Source organism: Phytophthora cinnamomi (genome assembly GCF_018691715.1).
Source record: "Phytophthora cinnamomi strain GKB4 chromosome Unknown Contig53, whole genome shotgun sequence".
NCBI classification, from domain to species: domain Eukaryota; phylum Oomycota; class Peronosporomycetes; order Peronosporales; family Peronosporaceae; genus Phytophthora; species Phytophthora cinnamomi.
In genome coordinates, this window is record NW_027150986.1 from 3,575,127 (window position 1) to 3,595,217 (window position 20,091).

A 20,091-nucleotide genomic window follows, 5' to 3' on the forward strand; every position below is an offset into this window, starting at 1 on the left:
GGGCTTGTCCGTCGTGCTCTCTCGCGAACACGAACGGGGATGCCGCCAAGTGGCTGGACACCGGATCTGGGCCGCGACTTCAAGCTGTCGACGAGCGGAGGATGGATCCTTCTTGGGCTCCGATATGCAGAAAACCTGCTGCCGCTGATTTTTTCAGGGGCGAACGGAAGGATGCCGCCGCGTAGGGAGGGGTATATGACTGCACCGCGCGTCGCGAGCGAGCGGTCCAGCGGGGCCGAGGACAGTCGCAGCAGCAACTGCGCAGTGCGGAGATGGAGCAAGCGCGGCGGCCGGTGGCGACATCGCCAATATCTGAAAGGATGACACCCCGAGCGCGGCCGGTTCAGCGTGTGCGTGCTGGGTAGCGGCAGAATATGCGAGGCGCAGATGCTAGGTGCGCTGCCAGCTTCGCCGTCGAAGCGCGAGGGCTCTTGCAGCCGCGATAAATCATCCGCGACCACGCCTGCCGCAGCCTGACGGGGACCCTCCTTGCCGACTTCCTCCTGACTCAAGACACCCGCTTGTCTGGGGTGGCGGCCAGAGCGCAGCAGCGACGAAGCGCTCGTCGTTCCAGCTGGACCGGGACGCCGCTCCACTCTGCGGGTCATTGCCCGCACGGATGGTCATCTCGACCGTTGTTCGCTCGCTCGCTTAGACGCCGACAGGGTCGCGGCCGCGCTTCACGATTCGTGGAGCGGGCCTAATCTCGTTACGGTGAGGCTTCGCCAAGGCTGAAGCAGCCATCTCATGTCGGTCTTGCGCTCACGGGTTAGTCGAGTCGGCGCCCGTCTGATCTATCCACTGCCCCCGGGTCTTGTCGCGCCACTGCGTTCAGGGCTCGGTGCTCGATCGCGCTGGCCCGCACTCGCTACATCAGCGCTCGCCCCGACGGCAGACGCTCCACGTTGACGGACATGGCGGCCGTGATCGTGTCCCAGCTCAGACCAGCCTCGTACAGACCCCGCAGGCTCTGCACTGCAGACTGCAGAGCGCTCGCCGGCGAGGCGGAGCCTGGCGAGCCGGTCACTGGGCGGAGCCTGGCGAGCCGGTCACTGGCCGGAGCCGCCCGCGCCTGATCGGGCGCAGAGCGTGGCACCGGAGCCATTAGCTACCTGCACCGGGGCGCGGTGCAGAGGGGGTGTCGTATCGACAATCCAGCCCCGACCGCCATGTACGGCAGACTGCGTGGTCATCGCGTCGCACTCGATCGGCGGGCCGACGCCGTGGGCATCGCATCGATGCGCTTGGAGACGTCGCTGGACGCGCTGTTGGTCAAGAATGGCTTGCGACGCCGCCCTGCAATAGAAACAGGATCCTGACTCTATTTTGGCATGAACCACTGAACTTATGTATTATTAATAATAGCCATGTGCTTCATAAGCCACTTCAACCAGGTCCAATGCACAAAAATGGGCAGCACCTACAGTACTGTAGTTTATTTAGCCTTTATTGGGCGCCGTCCAAAACCATATAAAACCGTTTGATCAGTTTAAACGGCAATTTATTTTAAATTACCGAAGCGTTTAATGCTCCCCCAAACGGTTGCTGTTACGCGACCTTTGGGTACATGTATAGAGCAATTTAGCCACTAGTTTAATCACATTGATGCTTTAGAGTCGCATTAGAATTGTTGATCCGATCAAAAAGTGTCGGATCAAGCAATAAAAATGGATGCCTTCCAAAATATTAGTAAATTGTTTTAATCATCAGGGGCAGAGGAGATCAAACCAGTCATTAAACGGAGTGATAAAACTGATTGTCGGTGAAACGTAGGCAGAGTATAAGACTTTGGATGAGATCGTAGAAATTTTGGCGGCCGACTCGAGATAGTTATATCGGTGGTGCCAACCGATTTGTCTCGGATTTGTATGCAAAGCCATTTTGAATGGTGTGGCTGGTGTTTCGTAGGCCCGAGGTCTCACTCAAAAGGGGGCCGCATCAGGTAACGTTACCTCAGATTTACTTGAAACTACTATTGAGAGCCTAATAGTGCGTGCTGGGCTGACTCACGCACGGCATACCATGGCGGAATCACAAGTACCAGGAGAATCAACTACGACAGCTCACTATTATGGTGACAAGTTTCACATGCTTCCTGAAACTTTCGAGTTCCCCAAGGTTGGAGCGTACGGCGCATGGCAGTTTTTGTCATGGTAAACAGTTAATTTCAACGCTGCGGTTAACCATAACCTCCGCACGCATCCAAGCTGTCCACTGTCGTGAGCCACAATTCGTGGATGAAGTTCCAGCAGCTCCTCAAATGATGGCTTAGACAAGATTGTACATATGTTAGTCTAGCTCTCTGGCGTTACCTTGCTGTAGTTCTAGATCATTCACAGCTTCATTTCAAGCTCAGTCTCAAATTTGCCCAAGCACTCAATACGAGGCTTCACCGCGTATTACCGTGGCAGCTTTGGTGGTTTGGAGATGCAGCAAAGATATACCCACCACTACACTGAATCGGCACGCATGACCGGCCTCGTGAGTTAATGCGCAAAACGTTTTCGAACTGAACAATCTGATACAACGCATTAGCGATACAGCCTTGCAGAGATAATGCCCCGCAAAAGTCGACATGCCAGAGCAGGCAACAGAAGATGTGTTTAGAGTAGGAATGCAGAACTTGCTGCTTCTTGCTTCGACTCGGTAGCGCCGGGTATCCGAGTTATCTCCCGGGATCACACTACGCCTTGCTTGGGAAGCTGACCAAAAGCGGTCTCGCAACGCCCCTATCTAATTGGACACAATTAACAATGTATCAATCAATAGAAAGTGAACCTACATTGGCTGCCAGTATTCCTACGTTTTTTTTTACTAGATAAGTGAATTGTCTCGTGAATTAAAAATTTGTTCGACCAAACAAATCGAATATTCCCCCCCCCTCCCCTCATCTTGCAACTACGCCGGAAAACATCTAAGACAAAGTATGGGTTCAAACATGCCCGCAATTTAGAGATACCGTTCAAATCGAAGGTGTGCGATCTTGAAAGGCCCGAGGCGCGAAAATTGCGCGCCTTCACACGCTTGCTACTCATTTCGAAACTGGAGGCGTCGTGTGAGCCCCTCGTTATGTCCACCACTCGAGCGTATGTATCCGCCTAGATGTCATTTACTACCAACGCCCTGTTCGTCTAAGCGAAATCCTCTACGTCTGTACAACAGGCCCCACACCAATAAGAAGGGACGCCCCTCAACCAGCGCCCACGGCACCACCGATATAGCACACGCAAGCTCCACATCCCTGAAAAAGCACAGAGTGCTCGTGTCTACGCGTGCTGCGACTCCCGTCAAGGTCCATGCCGCGTCAAGGATCTTGACGTCACCTTGCTATCCGCAACTCAACCCGTGTGTCGACGGTATTGAATCAAGGCGCGAAAGTCGCGTCTCCTAGCGACAGTGCTGGCGAGGCGGGGGATATCTCGGTGACGGTGACGAAGACGATGACTGTCAAGATTACCAAGATTACCCAGTCGATCGTGAAGACGACGAAGCCGTGATCATGCAGATCTCCCTGCTTGATGATTTCACATTCTCACCGGAAGGGGAAGACGATGTGCACAGCGCCAAGAGTGATGCGTCCATCCAGAGAACGGAAACCGATCCAGCCCCCTCAGGATCACCAACACAGTCTAATACTGGTTCACTAGCTGTGTATTCTCCGAAGTCTCAAACGGATAGTCCGAGTTGCGCTTCGACTCAGAAGGCTTTCAAATTCTCTCCATTGCAGTGGCGTGACGCCGTACCTCCCTGTTCGCTGAAGTCGTCAGCGATCAGGGAGTCTTCAAGTCGAACAGCGACGGCTCTGACGCGCGGAACCGTATTCGTTCACCTCTTCCTATAGAACGACGTTCGCTCACGTTTTCGCAATCACGTCCACCAGGTTTCTCATTCGTCGGTATAACTGCATCGGAAGATCATCAAGAAGAATGGCAATCAGACCCGTGGCCGGTTGGTGTGAAGTTCGTCGTGGCACAGTTGAATCCACGACACTGGAAGTTTCCTGCTGTCTGTTCTGGTGTGAGAAGGGGTCTGGATTGCGCGTGCGAGTATTAATGCAACACCATCACCTGTCTTAATGCTAGAAACAGTCGTTTCAGCACAGATTACAACTGCTCATTTGGTGGTGAATGCGGAAATGCTCTCTACGAGAGTCGCTGTCTGGCGATAGCACGCATCGTGCGTATGGGTATGCGATGGCTAATAGCTACGTCACTCATTCCTGCCGGAGAAGCTATCGGCGAATTCTTGGGTCACCTCGACGTGTTCGGGCCCCCGTGGAAGAATGGTCCGGTCAATGACGGCTACCGAATGCATCATCGCACGCGCACGACGGGCCGTTGGTATCGACGCTCTCGAGGATGGTGGCATGCATCGCTTCATGAATCGCGTGTGCAATGCGTGCTCAGAGTTTCACGAAGTCCAGACCGGGCAACGACTCACCGTCGTAGCTATCACGGTTCGCGACGTGTACCTGGCGAGGAAATTACATTCTCGTATGGAGACAAGTTGTGGTTTTTATGCCGCTATGGATGATCGGGGTGTGTAACGGGGTTACACGCACAAGTGGCTACAAGCCACTTGTGGTTTTAACAGATAAAATATCTGTTAAAAGTTTTGGATACTTTCTCACATTGGTGTAAGTCACACCAATGGATTCGTTGAAGTAGACCACCACAATGAGTGGTCCACATACAGTGCGACCCCCCGTTTTCGCGGCTGCTGACCTATAATAAACTGTTAGAAATAATACTCCGCAAATTCGGAGGCACTCGGATGATAGCTTTTGGGATAGGACTGGATTGCGCAAGTGGCGTGCACATCTCCGTTTTCAAAGGTTTTCCCTGTATCAAGGGAGGGATGACACGTTCTCCGAGATTGACTTAAACTCGGGTGCATAGACCTTTTCATACCCCTGCTCTCATTAAACATTTCTGTGTCGTAGAAATGTTGCGTCGCCCCTCCTGGTACACTACGCTGACACTAACTCAGAAACACGAACTTTGTCTTAGCGCCAACATGGTATAAGACTGTGGATCTCTTCTCCGCAATGAAGTGTCGCTCTGAGGGCTTTAAAAGATCTCCGATGAACTATTCGCAACTGCTGGTGCCGCACAGGCTTCATTTATAAGGCCCGGATTAAGTGAAATATAGTATCAACTAGCAAATCATTTTAATGTCCATGGCATAGTTTATTACCCTCTCGTTTCTTTTATGGTCCACCCTCCGCGAAAACGGGGGGTCGCACTGTATACCCAAAGATCCTATTGCAGAAAGCAGCAGCTTTCTACCAATTAGAAACATGCATGTTGGGGTGTCAACCCCTTTCATAGATGATAAACAATTTTAGCAGATTGAGGAGGAAGATCAATTTACAAACAATACAGTTCTCATTTTACCTTAATCTAATTAGTTCGGTTTCTTTATTTAGTTTAAATTATACTTGAGGACTCAAGTATACTTTATTCTAATTAAAACTAATCTACTGCTTCCTCATACACGTAGCGCATGTAGTGAGCCAAAGTAGGCCCACTACAGGGTGCCAACACCTCGATTTGCAAGACCTCCCCGTTAGTGTGGAAGATTTGTGAGCTGCGGTAGGACTTACTACATGCTAGTAAGGTGCCAGAATATCTGTAAGTTGCGTATAGCTTGAGTAAGTGAATCTTGCTTTCACGTACAAAGTTCAAGCACGTACATTGACTATGCTAAGTGCCTTCCCTAGTAGCGAAGAAGAGCTCCGTGTCGATGCGTTCACTCCCTCTTTCGAGAAGCCGAGCCCAAGATGCAGCGGAAAACATGGGCGTCCATTTGCCGGGCAGTAGATCGTCTCGCTTACGCATGTTCTAACTCCTGTCGTTGTACTTGTGCAGGATTAGAGAAGACCCCGCGTAGGCTACCATAATTATAGTGTGAAGCAGCGTCTTCTACTCTGCGATATTGTTGCTAAATACAGACCGATGGGACGGAATGTGTGGGAGTGGAGTATAATGCCTCAAAGAAAGAGAAGTGAACAATGCGCGACTACGACTTGCTGAGGCGCACATCCAGGAGCCTCTACGGTAAACCGAAGCCGACAGGAAATTAAGGTGATCAAATAGCACAAAAGACGCGAGTTATCCTGCTAACACACAAGATTCAGGTTGCAATCGAGAAGAAAGGTGGCGATCTCACCTCACATGACGGACGTGACAGTGGGGTGGATGACCGTCTTCTCCTCAGCGACATCGGGGGAGCGAACGAAGCGGATCTAAGCAAAGCCAGAACGGGTTCTGAAGCGACGGACGTGCGGGGCGGCGATACTGATTCTCTCAACGAAAATGACGTCGACTACGCTTTCGATTCAGGTGCGGAATCCAAAGAAAACAATTCGTTCGAGACGAGCCTAGACAACATCAGCCAGTACGCACAGCGTACGCCTACGGATAGTCAACAGCCAGGCGTCAATCACTTAGTGCTTGGAGCCGTGTCCACCCAGTCTGGTCCCGTGCTGGTAGCTCTCGCTGCTGACATCGACAACGACGGCTAGGAGAACGTTCAGCCGCAAACGCCAGACGCGTCCGACTCAACTCAACTAAGTGGAGGTGGAGGTGGCGACATCGAGGGTCCGTTGCACCCCAGGAGCGCGGCTACCACAGTCAACAACAGCGGCACGATCCCGTTGACCGAAGTAGACCGTACAACACCTCCCACGCAGAACATTATCTGTTGGGCGACTCTGAAACCGACAACGCCTGCCATTACCGTCAGTAGCCAGCCCTGATGGGCGCGTTATAACGCGTAACTCTGAACGCGCTACGCTGGAAGCGGAGGAACTCAGACGTCATCGACTAGAAATGATAGACTCGGCAGTCGGGAACTTTGCGTACTCCGTGACAGCTTTGACGAAATGGCTGGACTTGTGTCCGGTGTATGTGAAGGGGGGGGGGGGGGCAACAAACCGAAACGCTCTCTGTCGAAAAGACCGTTGGCCACCAAGTACGCTATTGTAAAGCGAATCCGAACCAAACAACGCATGGATTCGATCGAAGAAGAACTCAAGAGAGCGGAGGTTGTGCAGGCCTCCTTCGGGTCTGAAATGATGGAGCACCGGAAAGAAAAGAGATCACGCAAATCACGATCAAGTTCGCAGAGATGAAGCTGCAGCTGCTGAGGCTAGTCGCCGACATGAAAGAGGAGAGGCTAGATTGCTGTGCGAAGATGTACAACGACAAGAGGCACCAGTCCTGGCCGAAAATCGCCGCCAATTCGAGGCCAGGATGGAACAAGATCGAGCTGAGGCGTGTCAATATCATGTACACTGATATTGTAGATTGCGTCCATCCCAAAAAAGTAGTAGGTAGTTCAGGGACAAATTGCTGCTGTAAACGAGGTGTGTGCAAGGCTTTATATGTATGGTTAATACCAATTTGCATGTCTATTGTCGTCCCGTGCATACACGAATGCGGTGCGGATGTCGTTGTTTCCAATTGTTCGAACGCGATATTTTGTAACTGGAAACCAATAGTCCAGACGCTTCTGGCACTTATTCTTGCCATAAGGCCGCGACATCACAAATGATGGTATACTTTCTCAATGCAGCCCATGTCCCACTCTGCGCTTTGCCGAATCGATGTGATTGCAGACAAAGTTTCCTCTACTATACGCACCGAAGGCACCAGACGGTTCAAGTCGCCTTCTTTCAAAAGAGTTATTATGTTGACTGTCATTTCGGAGCTACACGGGAAGGCGCTATCGGCAGCAACACCGTACCGTGAATAACGATTGAGTGCTGGCGAGGCTAGCCTCCGGCGAAAATCAAGACTAGTATCGGCGTCGTTCCAAGGTCCCGGGCAGTTGTGCTTTGCCCAGACTATCACCCTGTCAGCGGAAAAGCACAATATGCCTGTAGCGAAGGTGTCAAATCCACTCATTGTAATGAGCGTTTTCAATGTCGCATTCCGGTGGTTGTTGTATCTAAACAATAGTACACATTAACAATACAGTATCAGCCTAATGAATGGGTTTGGCCACACCACATACCCTGTATTTGTTACCATCTAAAACACCCATGTAACCTGCAGGAGTGGCAGCTTTGCGGCGACAAGAAAAGCAAGCTTCTTCTGCCTGGCTAAGGATGCCCACACAATCCTAGCCGATGCGAACCCGGTGAGGGCCGCCGCCAAAGCATCTTCACCGGCATTGAGAACGTGCGGTAACGTTGACGGGGGAAACCCGAACATTAGGCACAATCTCGCGCGATGATCGCACCCCACATGGAACGCGAGCAGCAGCCCCTGCACCTGGTGGTGACGTTGGAGTTTCCGAGGGCGGTCGCCTTTTTTAACATTATAGTTGGGTATTTGGTAACGCGGGGGAAATCGCACCATCAAACGATTGAACGATTCTTTACAACATATAACCACAGGGGGTGAGTTATCATCGTAACGACTCCTGGGTCGTAAAAAACTTTATGAATCAGCGCAGATCGTAGTTAATTACCCCCCCCCCCCAAGTAACATCTAACAAAAGGCTCTATTGACTTCACTATACCGTATCGCCCCTGTCCTAAGTGAACACCTATGTGCGCTTTCAATGTTAGGGTTAGGAAACGGACCTAAACATTAGTTTCTAAAAGGTGACAATGATGATCCGTATTTAATTGAGTAAAAAATATGGACGCGGTGGGAATCGAACCCATGCCCACCCGCAAAAATTGTGGTGCTCTTGCCACTTGAACTATGTGCCCAAGTCCACTTGGTTACTGTTATTGTTGCACCAAGTCATAAAATGAAAGTGCGGATGTTATTAACCCCTTTGAACGCGGATAGCGTGTCTGCACCCACCAACTTGTATATCCGGGTATTGGTTATAATACAAAACTATATATATATATTGGTATCGTGTATTTTGGATAGGCGCATCATAAACCTACACCTCCTTATCCGGCACGTCATATATCGTGTTAACATTCAGCTCGAACTATTAGCGCCAAATATGTACATGCAAAGACAAATCGTTCCAAAACGGTGGTTACGTTACATACAAACCTTGCCACCAAAGTTATGAAAAGCGAAGTCAGATGCTGGTAGTATGAAGGATGTATACTGAAATCAACAAAGCCCGTCGAGGTAGCATATGTTTAGTCCTCATCCTCTGCAACGCGCGCTCGCACTCAACTTAGTGGGTGATGCCCTTCTGTCTCTGTCCCATTCACGCGATCACCTTCGTTTGATTTTTCGCTTGACGATACAGTCTCCTTCTCATCAGTTCCCTCGATGCGGTTTCGAGCAGGCGTGTGGGTGCAGATCTTGCGCTTGCGGGCCAGCGTCGACAGCGAGGTGTCATTTTTCCATACACGGTGCTATATCAAACAGGTAATCGAAACGTTGTTGTACTTCCACAGAGTGCTGTCGCAGAGAAACACTTGCCAAGCTTTCGGTTGTTTCGATGTAGTTGTGGGCTTGCAATTACTGCGGTAGATCAACGCGCCCCCACCCCTCACATCATCAGAACTCCTCAAGAGCGAACAAACTTTCAACACGCGAGTCCGCCGCTTTCGGGCGGTGTGATGGTTACCTGGCTCCCAGTCATAATTCTGAACGGGCGATGCCCTGTCGGCGGCAGCTTCGAGTGCGTTCCTGAAGGGGTGGCCTCGTTGTGATCTACCAGTGACACCCACTCTGTCAAAACACCGTCGCGGGGATGCTCTTGCTAATCTCATTACATATCAAACATGCTTAGTACATGTTTGCGATACTGTGAGTACGTGTGGTCCACGATAAGGGAACTTCGCCACAAAAAAAATCTCAAGTGGCCCCGAAGGTTATCCCGGGATTTATACGTAGTAGTAGGATAGGGGAGCTTCGACAGCAACACACAAAATAGAATAAAGTGTAATAGAAGATCCCAGCGCATACGGCGTTGGTCCATATTCACCGTTATATAATCTAAGATACTCAGTTGCCATCGCCGTAGCAGGTTGCGGCTCATAGGACTCCGTAAGATACCAATATGGCTTTTGATTGATCAACTCCCACCCCCGAATCCCCATGGCTTTTAGCAAGTTGCGGTTTACACTACCAACACCAGTGTGTTGCAACATCAGTGTGTTGGTAGTGTAAACCGCAACTTCGGCGCCCCCGACGGCAGCCAACAGCGATGAGTCGAATAGAAGTTCCTGCTGTGGTGGGCCGTCCTCGTCAATACTGCAGTGCGGTCCTCCCTCTCCAGTAAGGTCCTCGCTCTCCCAGTCCGCGCCTTCGCCATTTCTGCCATCTGAATCGAGCGTTGTATACTGCGGTCTTCTCGGTTGGGGTTCTGTCTTCTTTTGTCTCTTCATCCGATGTTGGTTCATCGGCAGTGTGCATAGCGCCGATTATATTCGTATCCACTGCGGAACGGCATGACAGAAAGCCGCTTTCGGATACTATTTATCAAGGTTCGCGTCATTCTGATCCCTGGCAACGCACCTAAACACGTGTGGGGAGCGGCCGTACTCGTCATGGTGTACTTGTACAACCGCACCATCTCGGCAGGAACCAGAGTTACTCCATTCGAGTCGTATGTCTACTTGCCCAGCAAGAATGCGGCCCAAGGGCGAGCAAATCAAAGGCGACAGAAGCTGGACTACAAGTCGGTGCGAGGAATCTTCATCGGCTATACTGAGCGACAAAGGGCCGGAGGATTATCGACTATCAGCGAGGTGTTGTTATCGCATCGCTCCATGTGACGTTGGATGGATCGAAGTCAGCCGCTTCGCAAGATCTAGTACGTCTAGAATTTCACTACACTGGAATCTGACTACTACACGCGTACGACAACATCGGAAGTAGATCTCGTGTTCTTCGATCAGCGCCCAGCCGAGCGGAAGTTCACACCTAACGATATCGGGCTTCTTGAGGGGTTTATCTCGGAATTTGACCTAGGCTCGGTGAACACCGCAAGGACGTGGCCATTTTTAGCGTCGTATGTTCCGCCCCGGCACGCTGGCTGCGAACGTTGATCGGATCACAAGCACGTAACACAATTTAGGTTATTCATATTCTCCACGCCACTCGGAAGCAGAAGCAAACTAACGTTCTTGTCGCGATCGAAAATGTCACACACAGAGAAAACCTCTGGGACTGAGCGCGTCACGGCATGAGCATTGACCCACAGTCATATCAAGACGCCATGGCACCTCCCGATGCACCGAAGTGGATGCTAGCAGTCTCCAATGAGGGCGATGCTATTCGAGTCACCCGCACATGGACTTTAGTCAAGTTGTCGACTGGGAAGCGCGCTGTCCTGCAGGTGGGTGTTTAGTCCTTTTAATCCGAAGATTATCACGGATTATCGGCAACGATTATTATATGAATTAATGTATACTGGGAAATCAGTACTATATACGGTGTTTGAAGCCTATTTCGATGACACATGGATCAACGAAGGAATGTGGTTGGTTAATTTCAAGTGATGGGCAGATCAAAATCTGTCCGAAAAACTTCTAATCGCGATCACCTTACAAAACCGTTTCGGAAATGACAGCGACGAGCCAGTGGATGTACGACAAAACGATCATCATTCTGGAAAATTCTACCCTCTGTTCATCTTTTTTTTTCGTTTTGTGTGATACTTCTTGTCTCTGTCATCACTAAATTCGGGCCTACGCTTGCTTACAAACCGGATCTTATGCTACCGGGAAGCAGGGAGAGTGGTCCCATTCTTCCATGTCTGGTGCCAGATCTGGTTGCAGGTGGGCGTGTTGCCGTTGTCCCGGCGAGCCTTGTTGCATAGCGTGGCTCGACCTCTCTTTGCATGAGAGCAAGTCGCGCAGGTAAAGACTGACCAAGGTCGAAAGGGTTCATTTCGCGGATCTTCAGAGCTTTCGAGTTGACGCATTCCACGAAACCAGCTGTTCTCCATCGGTACAATTTGTTTTGAGAAAAGGTGTGGATAGCGCACCCGCATATTGGAGTCGGTTTTGACTAGGTATTCGGATATACCTTTATTAGAAATTACAAGACATTTCAACTTAGCCCAAAGGGTGATTCGCTCTCTTGTTGTTTTAGTTCTCGGATGGCCCCATCAATACTAGGCGTGACTACCCCTTTCAATTAGTCTTTACGTTTCCGATGTAAGCAGGTATTCCGTCATTCACAGCGCAAATTATACCTATTCCAAGATTCGAAAGCACTGGAACCTTTTCGAATCGCACTCCTGTTTCACATCTGATATATTAATAACCCGCAATTGTCGCCATCTTCGGAGGGGACGATAGCTACAGCGGTAGTTCCATTTTCGTTGTTGCCGTTGAGGTCAACAAGATCAGTCATCGTATTATTGATACTTGTATATTTTATAAATGCACCAGCAACGCTAACCACACGCTAGTTTATTCGTTGAAGTAGTTCTGTATCAGGATGAGACAGAAATGAGAGTCGGAATGGATTGGCCCCGTCTACTTCGAAAGTCTTGACGGATCGCGGGTTGAGGATTATAAATTGTGCAAGACGAGAGCTCAATCGCCTGTACCACGTCTCATAAGTACGAGCTGTAGCTTCTTGCATGTCGCCGCGCGCACGACATATCATCCGTTTCGGGATCGGGATCCCGTCGGTTCTGAGAACCGTACGGCATAGTGCTTTCGTAATAACGCATGCCCTCTTGTCCGCGTGGTTTTGTTGCTGTCTGGTGCGCAGTACCATGACAGATCTGTTACTGCTCTGAGTGCTTGATTTGTGGGGTGCCCGATGCTGTCATTTGGCGCTCAAATCGGAAATTATTACTGAATAGTGCTCGAATCTGTAATTTCCCCCTGACGAAACGAATCTGACTTTGGGCCTGGATTCACTTTGGTATTTGCGTTTGTGAAATTTTAGTGTTCACGTTGCTCGAACTTATTTATAGCTAGACAGGACAGAGGTATAGTAAGTATTTAATACACCTACTGAAAAGTTATCTATTTCAACCTGATAAGCAAATCGGACAAAGCTGACGATCTTACCATGTCGTAGCCTTAAACTAAAGTAGGGCTACTACGGCTCACTACAACGGCTGACACGTGCGCGAACGTGTATGATGAATGGCAAGGTTAGCTTTAACTGGAATTAATTATACACGAGTCCACGAGAATAAGTTAAATCAAATAAAGACACCAAGTAGCGATTTCCGGTCAAAATGAGAACTGTATTGTTCTAAAATGATATTCCTTCTGCGTATATTATCATCTATGACAGGGGCCTGCCAACGGGTGGTTAGTGTAGCCCCGTTGACGTGTTCGTCACTAATTGGTGGAAAGATGCTGCTTTCTACCATTGGTGTGTGTGGCCAACTTCAAATGTAGTCATTGGTGTAACTTAGATCAAGGTGAGGGAGTATATAATCATCTGTAAGACACCTGTCTATTAGAACAACAAGTGACTGTAGCCACTTGTGCGTGTATCCCAACAAACCTTACCCAACGCGCCTCCTCTAGGAATTGGGCTCTGAGCTCAGATTTTCCCTTGGCCCTGGGTCACGAGATATATGCATGCAAAATGATAGAGCAAGATCCAGACTCAACATTACGAGATGCAGTTAACCACATTTGGCCTAAGAATATCTGGCAATACAAAATATGTTGTCTTTTTCACTACCGCCCGCGAGCGTTTTATACCCGAAGAAGATTCTTGGTGCTGGTTGGTCTCGTGGGGTTCGTCATCATCGCGAGCGACCGGCTTTGGAAGCAACGGCGATGTCAGTACTACACTTGGAAAATGTGCAACTTTTGCGCCTTCGTCCAATTCCGCAAAACCAGCCACTTCAGTAACGTCGGTAACGATAGTTCTTTTTAGCAAACTTGAGTAATTGAAATTACAGGGAGGGGCTGGCGCGGGATAAGCTTTTCGACGCGTCAGTCTACCTCATATATCAATTTGCTACGCCCCGCAAAAAAACTACGAGACGGGATGGCGCAAGATAATGATGAGTTGAACGTTCTTGTTTGTGCACTTTCATCTGTGTGCCCCCCCCCCCTCTCTCCCCTCCATTCATGTTCGTAGCTCCGCGTTCGCGTTACTCGATGAACGCTCCCGGTCCCGTAAACCTTACGCATTGGTTGATCCCACGACTGTTGCCAAATTGATTCATCAATGTACGTTGGTTACGAAGTAGCCGCGGCGCGTGAATCGAATCGTTTCAATCATAGATACATTTTGTTTACTAATCATATCTCTACATTATAGCACTCTGAGGATGTTGATGAAAATGATGAAGACGCCGGGGGTGTAGTCGGAGCAGACACCGTTTCTGTCAGTTGTGATAATAAGTCAATACGTTAAGCAGGGGTACGCGCTTACAGTGGTTGTTATTAAAACCCCACAGCCAACCTGAAATGCGATTTTCCTCTTATGTGCTACCGACAGTCATTTCCCGGGATATTCCATACGTGTTGGGAAAAGAATTTTCGACGTGGATAAAGCTCGAAGGGTTTTAGCCAAAATATTAAAAACATGAACCTGGTGTACTTTCGCGTTCGTGATTCCTACCTATGAAATTCGAAGTTCAAGGCCAGGTCGATGTCTTCGCAAATACATCTCTATACTGGGATGCAAACAGCCTTCGTGAGGGAAGGGGAAGCGATCCACTCGTAAGTCGAGATAGCGAACATGCAGTGCGATTTCAGAGCAGAGGTTTGCCGCTCGACACTTCATGACGACTTTTGGAAATTCGCGCATCCATGGGTTGCTAAAATCACAAATGAGGTACGCATACCTCTTTCAATTAATGTCTGCGAATATCAAACTCTATTGGACGCACTCCATGTTACGCTTGATTTCACAGGTTTCCTGCCATAATCCCAATCATACCAAGGTTTGTTCGTAGCCCTGAAAAATAGTAAAGACATCCTATCCAACAAGATGTTGGAACAGCTGGATGCGTTTACCGAAGCCAACGCAGACACGAAACAAATTTAGGGTTTTCCGTTCGAACAAGGTGTTTAGAAGATCGTAATGCTGTGAGCGCTTGGGAAATGTTATAACGGATGATATTATGGTTCCGTTCACCTATTTTGGTGGGTGAGCTATCAATTCCGGCCGAATTTGATCCACTAAACGGCGACCAACGCTTATTTAATGCTACTTCAGCCTAACATAGTGAGGGATTTCCCTAACTCCCGCTATCGGCATTTGCAAGCCAAATAACGGGAATATGACGGCCCAAGCATGGAATGGCTGGTTGCAAACTGCCAACTGCGCAGTTCTAACGTGGGCGTCATCAGCTTGTTCAGCCTCAACTCAGCCTCACCATCGCCGCTGTTAATTCGGCCATGGTGGGACATCCCGGAATTAACATGGGAAATAGCTAATCCTAGGTATAATTTTGGTTTGATAAGGGAACAGAATAACGCCGGAAATGAGGTGGTAAATTTTGTGAAAGCCACTGTACATTCAATTGCTAGGAGAGTTCTAACCTGTCGCGCTACACAACATAGTCGGAACTTAGTTATCAGCAGACTAGGATCCGCCACCTCTGAAGACCACCTCAAAATTATGATCGTGTGATCTGCGCGGTACAAAGACAATGAACGCCTTGTTGTCCAAGATTAACGGGATATTAGGGTCGGGGTTGTTGTTCACAGCGCCGCCCTGAAAGCGAATTCCGCGCGATGGGGAGTTACGCTGATTCATGACTGAATGCACAGCACTAACAATGCAGATTTTACTAAGGTACATCTCTTGTTATTAAATGATAGCCGCAGGTACTTTGTACCTTAAGCACAGTGCGACGAAGTCGAAAACCTATTTCGCTTATTGATGTATGCATCGTCAATAGAATGGTGCAACGCTCGCTTGGCAGTACTTGATAAACGCGTAGACCGTGTGTCTCGCTTACTTTCACCAGCGCTGGGAAACATGCAGCGAACGATGGAGTAATTGCAGTCGTCGGAATCGTTTGCCGCTGTAAATACCACTGCCAATAGGATCAAACCTAGTTGGGGACTGATCAAGTAGCTACTACAAAATATAATGCGGCGTGGACAAGTGATAAGTGATTGAATATGTTAACCGATTCCATTCCCACTTGTACCCGTGTACGATGTTAAAATGCTATTGAAGCTTCACACGCTGGAAACAATACGGATTGAGCACTTAGCTAAGCTGGGTGAGATGACCGACTGAATTAGTCACGCATGGATTTCTCAAAATGTACCCACCAATTGCGTTTAAAAACTCGGGCAGCACGGAGGCCTGGTGTTGAAAACTACAGCACGATAACGAATATGTACTCAAGCTAATTCCAGACACTGGTCGATGTATTGAATGGGTTTGGAACAGCGAATCGGAGTCATGCTGTAACCGCTTGTCCAATGTTTCGAAGAAGCCGTTATGTCAGCAACAATTCGGTATCTCTGCAATAGTACAAATAACTGACATCATTACAGACGACTTTGGAAAGGCTGACCCTACTGCGCAAAATTCGAAATTGTACCGCAATAGATCCTGGCATGAGATCTAAAGTTGTTGCGGCATGGCTTGGTATTCGATACGTCAAACCAAAACGTGGCGAGAAGTGCAACCAAGCTGTTCTCTCTGACAGCAGAAAATACAACATCGTGCACGCTGAATTTTTCTCAATGCTACCCGCTATTCACCATTCACCATCCCAAATTTACGAGGCCTTCGCAGGTTTAAGATCAACTTTGATTTTACGAAAAGGTGGGCAATGAATTTTAGCGAACCCAGATATGAAGGCAGCACAGATTTCGTCTCAGATATAAGAGATTTTACAAACCCGGAACGCGAGAGTTTCTGTTGCGAAGACAATGAGCTGCCACCGCAACGCCAAGATTGGAAGTTGACGTCACTAGACGTTGAGATCCGGGACGACTCGGCTCAACGGGAGAGTTGTGAAGCAAGTGGGCCCACTCTCGAGTAAAATGCTAAGTTCTGTTGGAATCACTAAGTAAGAGGGGCTGTGGTAACGCGCGGGATTTCGCAAACTGTAGCTAGTCTACAAGGTGATGATTTCCAAAAGAGCGCTTTACAAAGCACAACCATGTATGCTCCATTATAGGTTTTGATATCCCGCTCGTTAACCTAGCTTTCGCTGGACCTACTAATAAAAGGCTCAAAAATATCAAAATAGCATATATTAACTCGTAAAAATGAGCGAGATACGACCGCCAACGTGGGTGGCCGATCAATCCTGTCGCTGAGTGCACATGTAAGCTGCGAATGCCCCCTAAGTCTTGAACATCTGTTATATCTGGGCGCGGACTTACCTCGACGTGATGCGAGTGCACGAAATTATTTATCCGTTTCTGGTGCGTCTCATCAAACGATTAGCCAGAAGAGGGTTCCCCAGGTCTATGGTACAATTGTAAATCGAGGCACGTTCGTATACAACTTTCTCGTCCCGATTAAGATTTTAGCCAGTTTGAGGAGCGAGTTATTGCGGTGGTGTTACGAAAACAGCTACAGCTTGTACTCCCACTTCCGACACCTCCTAGAAAAAATATCCTTAATAATACGTTATCAGCTTAAACAGGGATGCTTAGCGCGCGTCCACCACTCGCCGCAGACTGGCTTCTGAGCGCTGTGGCCCCCTTCCGAGGGAGCAATGGGACGCTGGCTGACGATCGAGAACAAGCGCGAGCTGATTGACAAGAGCGCAGCGGAGCCTGGCATGACCCATTCAGAGCTAGCGCGGTGGTCCAAGCGAGCATTCCGCTTGCGCAAAGCCCCAGCCCGCAACACAGTATCTGACATACTAAAGAACGCAAGCACTATCAAGAAACCAGAGTACGGTGAGGGCAAACGGCGTAAGCCGCTAAAGGTAAAGGCGCCTGCTTTAGAAAAGAATTTAGAGGAGTGGGTGGGTAGCGTAGAAGCGAGGGGGCTGTGTCTTAACCGCAAAGCTATCACTAGGAAGGCCGAGCAGATTCGAGAAGATGTAGGCGGGCCTGCGCTCGATGTCGGACTCTCCGTTGGCTGGCTGACCGGGTTTCTCAAGCGGCACAAGCTACGCTACAGACCGCGACACGGCGAGGCTGGCTCTGCTGACGCCGACGTAGTGAGAGAAGGACACCATGCCATCCAGGAGATCACCGACTGCTACGACGCCCACGACACCTACAACATGGACGAGACCGGGCTGTACTACGCAGCCGCGCCTGGGCGGAGTATTTGCACGGCAACAACAAAAGGCGTCAAGAAAACAAGACTCGGCTAACGCTAGCGCTGACTACCAATGCAGACGGGAGCGACTCGCTCCCCGTTTTGTTTATTGGCAAGGCCCAAAAGCCGCGGTGCGTTGGTAAGAAGACGGCTGAACAGCTCGGCTACCTGTATCGCAAGAGTACCAAGGCCTGCATGAACTCGAAGATCTACCAGAACGGGTTGCTGCAGCTGGACAAGGAGATGCGTGCTGCCAAGTGGCATATCCTGCTGCTGGTTGACAACGTGTTCTCCCATGCTCTCGGCGACATGGTGCTGACGAACATCAAAGTTCAGAAGCTGTCGGCCAATACTACCACCTATCTGCAGCCTCTGGACGCCGGTGTTATTGCGTCCTTCAAGGCACGCTTTAGGTCGTTACAGATTGACCACGGGATCGAAAGGTTTGAGGCTGATGCAAATGTTAATGGGCAGTCTGCATACAAAATAGACCAGCTTCAGGCGATGCAATGGAGCTCGCTGTTGTGGTCGTCTACGGAGGCCAAGACGGTGGCGCACTGTTGGCAAAAGACTGGTCTTGCGACTCCCCTTCGTGGAAACGACGAGCCAGACGAAGACGGCGAGGACGAGGGCGTTGAAGAGGGCGATGCCGACGGCGAGATTGTCGATCTGATGCTCAAAGTGGCGTCAATTAGTCTGTAGTGGCTAAATCCTGCAATAATTTTTCATGTACATGAAAAATACACAACAGCTGGTGTCGGAAGTGGTGGTACTACCTGTACGTGGAGAGAGTAGAAACCGAAGACGATTTCGTCCCAGTAGCATGCGTCGGCAATAAGGCATGCAGCTTCGCACGGAAAGTAACAATAACAACGGTAAATGAGTCGAACACTGAGCGTACACTCGAATTTTTAAAATATCTACAGCAAATTACACAGAGATGATCGGGAACATTTACGTTGTAAATGACATTGACGACGTCTATGAGCAAGACATGGTATGGATACAGAAAGCGTGGTCATGCTACACGCCCAGTACAATGGGTTTCGCTGTTGATAAAGCTAGAACCGTGAGGAACACAGCAATGGCGATTATAAGAATTATAGCGGGATCTTGGCTGAATCGAACGCAAGATCGAAACTGGAAATGTAACAACGGGTGGTGAGTTTAATGTAAACGGAAGCCGAGGGGTTCTTGCGGGTATATATAGGCTCAACAACATTATTATGTAATACACTCGTATCTGAGAAAACTGACCAACACATTCGATGGAATGGGCAGAACTTCCAACACTACAAAAACTCATTGAGATTCCTATACGCAAGAAAATGCCCAGAGTTGTTCAAGATGATGACAGGTACCACGAAGTATGATGCGGACGTCTGGAACCTGCAGAAGGAAGCCTGGGAGGGATGACAGCTGGAATTACAAGAACTGCTTTTCTTGTTAGGGCGCACGGATATGGATAAGCAGCTCGAGGTATTGAAGGACGGCTCGGTCACATGTGTGACCGGTACAAGGTCACGGCCACCTAGCGTACCAAGCCATGACGAAGTTACAGTGCAAGTAGATTCGCAGAGGTGAAGGGCACCTCAACTACGTGTGTCAGCTGGAAGAACGACCCAAGATAGTTTGGGTGATACCGTATTCAACTGGATGCTGGTGTCGTCGCCCCCCCCCTCCAGCGAGCGATTCGATCGATTACGAGTTTTTGTTGATGCGGGGACGGACTGTGTGAGCACACCGGAAGAGGTGGTGGCACTGGCCATCACGTTCGACAAGGCGAACCAGGCGGACAGTCAGCTTAACCGGTCGTTTAGCAGTGGTATATCATCTGCTGGACAGCAGAACAAGGGTGGAGGAAGCGCAGGATACAGGTGGCAGCGATCATGGCAGGTCGAAAGGAAACGGAAAGACGTGCTCATGTTTGGTGTGTAGCAGCACCGATCACCGGCATGTGGCTTGTCCGGAG

The 20,091-nt window shown here is 49.4% G+C and overlaps 1 protein-coding gene across 1 annotated transcript; it reads left to right on the top strand.

Annotated features, from left to right (window-relative positions):
- Nucleotides 1-17,562: 17,562 nt before the first annotated feature.
- Nucleotides 17,563-18,821, top strand: IUM83_01039 (Tigger transposable element-derived protein 6; the record flags this gene model as incomplete). Its single annotated transcript, XM_067924867.1, has 3 exons — nucleotides 17,563-17,778; nucleotides 17,875-18,124; nucleotides 18,199-18,821. The coding sequence occupies 3 exons, from the start codon at nucleotides 17,563-17,565 to the stop codon at nucleotides 18,819-18,821; spliced, it is 1,089 nt and encodes a 362-aa protein (XP_067788702.1).
- Between the last annotated feature and the right edge of the window lie 1,270 nt (nucleotides 18,822-20,091).